Raw genomic sequence first — 4,697 nt, 5'->3', positions numbered from 1 at the left:
TAATCATTGTACAAAGTCTAGTATTTACTATATCACAATTCAGTATTATAATCACACCTTTGTAGTCAGAGTAATAGTTTCCCACGACAGTTTGCCATACATTGTACAGTACATGTATCATCATTTTGTCTACAAACTAACTTTCAACTAGTAGACTATATTATGCCCTAAATATTTTGAGCCCTGCAAACCATGCATAATGTTTTGAATTAATCTGTTTGCAAACTGTCACTGATCATGACGTAATCTCCTCCATAAAAGTACATACTTAATATGTAAAACAACTTGCAGCTATTTTTCATTCTAGAAATTAAGTCCAAGTACAAAATGTGACCCGAAATGCTTTACTAAGCTTAAGATTTCTCCATACAAGCCTCTGTAGGTAGATACTTTAGAATATTGTTTAACACTATATTTGAGACACTGCTTTTAAGTACATGATTCCTAACTTGATTGAGTTTTGTGGAAAAATGTCTACGGGTCATTTTTGATAATCGCCTGATCTGACTCACAGGCTGCGCCCCTCCTCAGGGTGCCAGTGTATTTGGAAAAGCGAACAAAGAATAAAACTTTTCCCCTGTAGGCCAAACTGTGTCTCCGTGTGTCTCTTGTGTAAGCTGCTAATTGTAGCCAACTGACTGTTCTATGTTTTGATGATTGTTAATCATCTTCCTTTAAGTTTCGGCATTGTGATGGTCACAGACATCGTTAGTTTCTAAGTGCCCAAATTATGATGATTGGAAGTTTACTTGTTACGATGGCAGTCTCCTGATATCCTATATAATTAGGATGACAATGATTTTGGTGATGATATCACATGCCTCTCTAACATTAACAATAAAGATCTGTTAACAATTATTTCTAAATGATGGCACAGTTATTAAATGATACACAGTCAGGGTATTACTAAGTTCTGCAGCACTAGAGCTACATGTATAACCTCTCAAGGACTCATGTCATATCTTGCCTGCTTTTGCATGTTTTATGTACCAGATTTGCTGCCAAATTGCAATGTCACTTGTCAGGCTGAGCTTATGACATGTTCATACACCCTTCTGGCTTGGTCTTTTAGCCCACTGGGGACTGGACCATGCACAGGCAGCCTGTTCCTGTCAGTCTGCTGGGCCATGTTGTAGTGGTGCAGGATTCTGTCCCTGTGGACAGATGGGTCCTGCTGGCCGTACAGGGTAACCAGGTGGTAATGAGCATCGGGCACCCAGTAATGGTCTTTGGGATCTGGAACTGTGTGGATGTAGTGGTGAAACTGCCTGATGGCTTGTAGGACAGAAACATCCCTGGAGCACTCTGCTATGATAAACAGGGTTGTCAGGTGGTCAGATTTGTGCATAAGGGCACTGGCACAGGCAGACAGGGCTAGGGCTGGTTGTTTGGTGGTCTGCCATATTGTATGGCCGAAAGCACGGTACATGTAAGCCAGATGTTTGTAAATGGGGTCTGTTTCTCCATGCTGTAGAACAAGGTCGATCACATGGTTTATGGCCTGCTGTCGGCTGTATCCATAGGGAAGCTGCAGTGCCTGTATGAGCAGACAGGGGGTGCTGTCAGGGTTAGCCTGGAGCTGTGTGGAAGTGAGTTGATTTAGGTTGGGCTTGTCCAGGTGCAGCCAGGACTGGTGATACAGGATTCCAGTTACATCATCAGGTGTCACAGCCCCCATCAGTATGACCCCCTCCAGCAGGTGCTCCACCCCCTCCCCCTCCTGGTACCCCCCTGTGGTTACCATGGCAGCCCCCTTTTCCAGACAGCTGTAGGCCCTGAGCCGTGTCCATGCAGTTGTTGAGTCCTTGTGCTGCAGTAGTTTGGCTCTCCGCCTCTTCAATGGGCCCTCCTGTAGCTCAGCCTGCTGTGCAGTAGGTTTGACTTGTGCAGTAGGTTTTGCCTGTGCTGGAGGCTGCTGGGAAAGTCTGGCTCGTTTAGCCTGTGATGTTCCAGCCTCCTCCTCCTCTACATCCTCCTGTAGCTCAGCCTGCTGTGCAGTTGGTGAGTCCTTGTGCTGCAGTAGCCTGGCTCTCTTCCTCTTCAGTGGGCTCTTCTGTAGCTCAGCCTGTTGTGCAGTAGGTGTGGCCTGTGCTGGAGGCTGCTGGGGAAGTCTGGCTCGTTTAGCCTGTGATGTTCCAGCCTCCTCCTCCTCTACATCCTCCTGTAGCTCAGCCTGCTGTGCAGTTGGTGAGTCCTTGTGCTGCAGTAGCTTGGCTCTCCACCCCTTCAGTGGACCCTCCTGTAGCTCAGCCTGCTGTGCAGTAGGTGTGTCCTGTGCTGGAGGCTGCTGGGGAATTCCGGCCTGTGATGGTCCAGCCTCCTCCTCCTCCTCTACATCCACCCATGATGCAACAGTAGAGACACCTGCTATAGACGAGACATCCTCAGGTATCCCAGAATCCCCTGCTGCTGTGCTGATGAGGCTAGACTAAAGGGGTGGGGTGAAGAATACTGAACATTATATTTCAGCATTTTCTTCTCAGAATTTCACCTGTTGAAGAAATTTGATAATGTGGAAAAATAAAAGTACAAAGAAAAACACCCTTTCGCGTGCATAATAAATTTTCAACTATCAAATATAGTACAATAAAAAAAGTATTATCAATATCTAAATAATGCCATTGCAAACAAAACATATGGACCAGACCAGAGTCAGATTTGGAGAGTTAAGAATCTATAAACTAGCAAATAGTGACGCATTTTGAGCTACTAAGTTTGCTATTTTTATTGTGTTGTTGTTATCCTTCTGTCTTATACGACACAATGGATTTTGCTCCATGGTCTGGTTATTGAGTCACTACACAATGCATATCCAATGAAAAGTGCCTGTGGGTTGCAAGTAAGTGCAGGCAGACATTTCAACAAGCCTGGAATAGCATTTGCCACTTTAGTCTATATATAGCTGTGAGCAATCTTTATCAGTTTGTACCTTTTCTGGTATTTCTGCTAGCCAGTCCTGAACTCTCATCATCCCCATCAGTCCTGCTCCCCCCTCCGGCAGGTTTGGCAGCTCCCACTTTTCCACACTTACGTCAATGGGTGCCTCATACCCAACCGTCGCGAGTTCAGCTTGGAGACAGGCTTTAAGGAAGGGACCGTTCAGGATGGAGGTGAAGTATTGGTAGCCCAGCTGGGAGTAGAAGATGACAGGAACCAGGAGGGAGTCCACCTCTGCCTCCAACCCCACCTCTGGGTTGGCTGGCTGATCGGGGTTGTCGGGGTCCCTCCTCTCAACAGCCCGACGGACAGCCAGCATGGTCAGGGCCTTGTTGGCCAGGTAGAACGCACCTATCCCACCAAGGTCAATGGCTGCCACCCAAGGGTTGTTGATACGTATATTCACCCGCCCCCACACTTTAGCTGCCTCCTTGCCAAATTCAGCCAGAACTTCAAGTGCAGGTTGTGCTGCAGCCTGCCCTGCTTGTCCCACTGTTTCAGCCATTCTAGGATGATTTCTGGAGTTACTCAATAACTATAGGAACCAACTTGTCTCGCTCTAAAGATACTTGTGAATGTCCCAGGTCCGAGTATGCAGTCAAAAAGATGGCGGCCGGGCGCACAATGGAATGTAATGGATAGTGGTTACAGGTAAACTTGGGGAGGTCAGCAGGCCATTCCCACTGACTGCAGAGGGGGGAACACATAATAATTGTCTTTGCCACTCACATTCTAATTGTGAGGCACATTTTGTTATGTATAGTGATAATGTCCCTGACTGTGTAAAACCATCCAAGGGTCATGATGCTTGCTTTGGAGATATAATGTACATGTATAGCCTACTGATTTTTCTCGACTTTGTTTTCTTACATCACGAGGCAGTATACCTAAGAATGGTTCACAAAATACATCAAGATAACTCAAGATTCTTCCATGAGCATTTTTTTATACTGGTACAGCCAAAAAAGGGTATCAGGTGGGCCTATGGAGAGATGGTCACTTGTATAGGTTTTACTGTATCAGAACTTAAAGCACTTGTGATACTGTGTGTCTGACTAACTCCAAGCTTCTCTAGCACCCATAGAATGTGCAAGGTCACATGCCTTTACCCCCTCCTCCCAGAAGTAATGGTAGCTTCCTTGCTCTATTGTCCCTGTGTGTGTGTAGTTGGGGCGTCACACACGTCTGCCTGGGCAATGTTTGGTAATGAGTAACTCAATACCCCTTTGCATACAGTGTCCGCGCATGAATAGACTGCATTGACACCTTGAAAACAGGCCTGGCATATGATGTCATGGCATATAATGTCAGTGATTGGACAGCTTTCTGGCCTTGAAAACAGACCAAGTTCTGTTACCATTGTAACTAGTTTTTATTGCAGGCTGTTGCAGTGTGTATGGTGCAAACTAAAGCAGTCCACAATTTAGAGAGGGCCCCAATACCTTTTTGCGTAGAGCGTAATCGGCCGTTTTGATTTTACGTAGAGCGTAGACGGATCACTTAATTCAACGTAGAGCGTATTCGGTGCATTTTGTGTAGAGCGTAATTGGCTCTTTTAAAAACGTAATGGATGAATTCAGCGTAATATGTAGCCGGCCATCAGAATTTAGCGTAGAGTGTTGTCAGGACCCCCCATGGGGGCCCTCATTAGACGGATTAAACTTGAAATATGGGTGTAAAGAAGGGCACCTGTCAATCATGTAGCAACAGTCATGATTGTGTACTTCCTAACACCCAGTATTTCACGTTTATCAGTCTGA

At 45.7% G+C, this 4,697-nt stretch overlaps 1 protein-coding gene across 1 annotated transcript; it reads right to left on the bottom strand.

The window, feature by feature from the left end:
• Window positions 1-1,021: 1,021 nt before the first annotated feature.
• Window positions 1,022-3,547, bottom strand: LOC118425113. Its single transcript, XM_035833932.1, has 2 exons — window positions 2,930-3,547; window positions 1,022-2,428 (listed from the first exon to the last, which is right to left on the bottom strand). The coding sequence occupies exons 1-2, from the start codon at window positions 3,440-3,442 to the stop codon at window positions 1,022-1,024; spliced, it is 1,920 nt and encodes a 639-aa protein (XP_035689825.1). The 5' UTR covers window positions 3,443-3,547.
• Window positions 3,548-4,697: the final 1,150 nt, after the last annotated feature.

Source organism: Branchiostoma floridae, chromosome 10, assembly GCF_000003815.2.
Source record: "Branchiostoma floridae strain S238N-H82 chromosome 10, Bfl_VNyyK, whole genome shotgun sequence".
NCBI lineage: Eukaryota > Metazoa > Chordata > Leptocardii > Amphioxiformes > Branchiostomatidae > Branchiostoma > Branchiostoma floridae.
The sequence above is the reverse complement of the archived record's forward strand: the minus strand, read 5'-3'. Positions and strand labels throughout refer to the sequence as shown.

Excerpts from the sequence above, each read along its gene's own strand:
- LOC118425113 (XM_035833932.1), bottom strand. The coding sequence starts at position 3,442 with ATGGCTGAAACAGTGGGACAAGCAGGGCAGGCTGCAGCACAACCTGCA. Across the intron at positions 2,429-2,929 it reads TAGCAGAAATACCAGAAAAG|TCTAGCCTCATCAGCACAGC; the intron begins GTACAAACTGAT and ends CCACCCCTTTAG.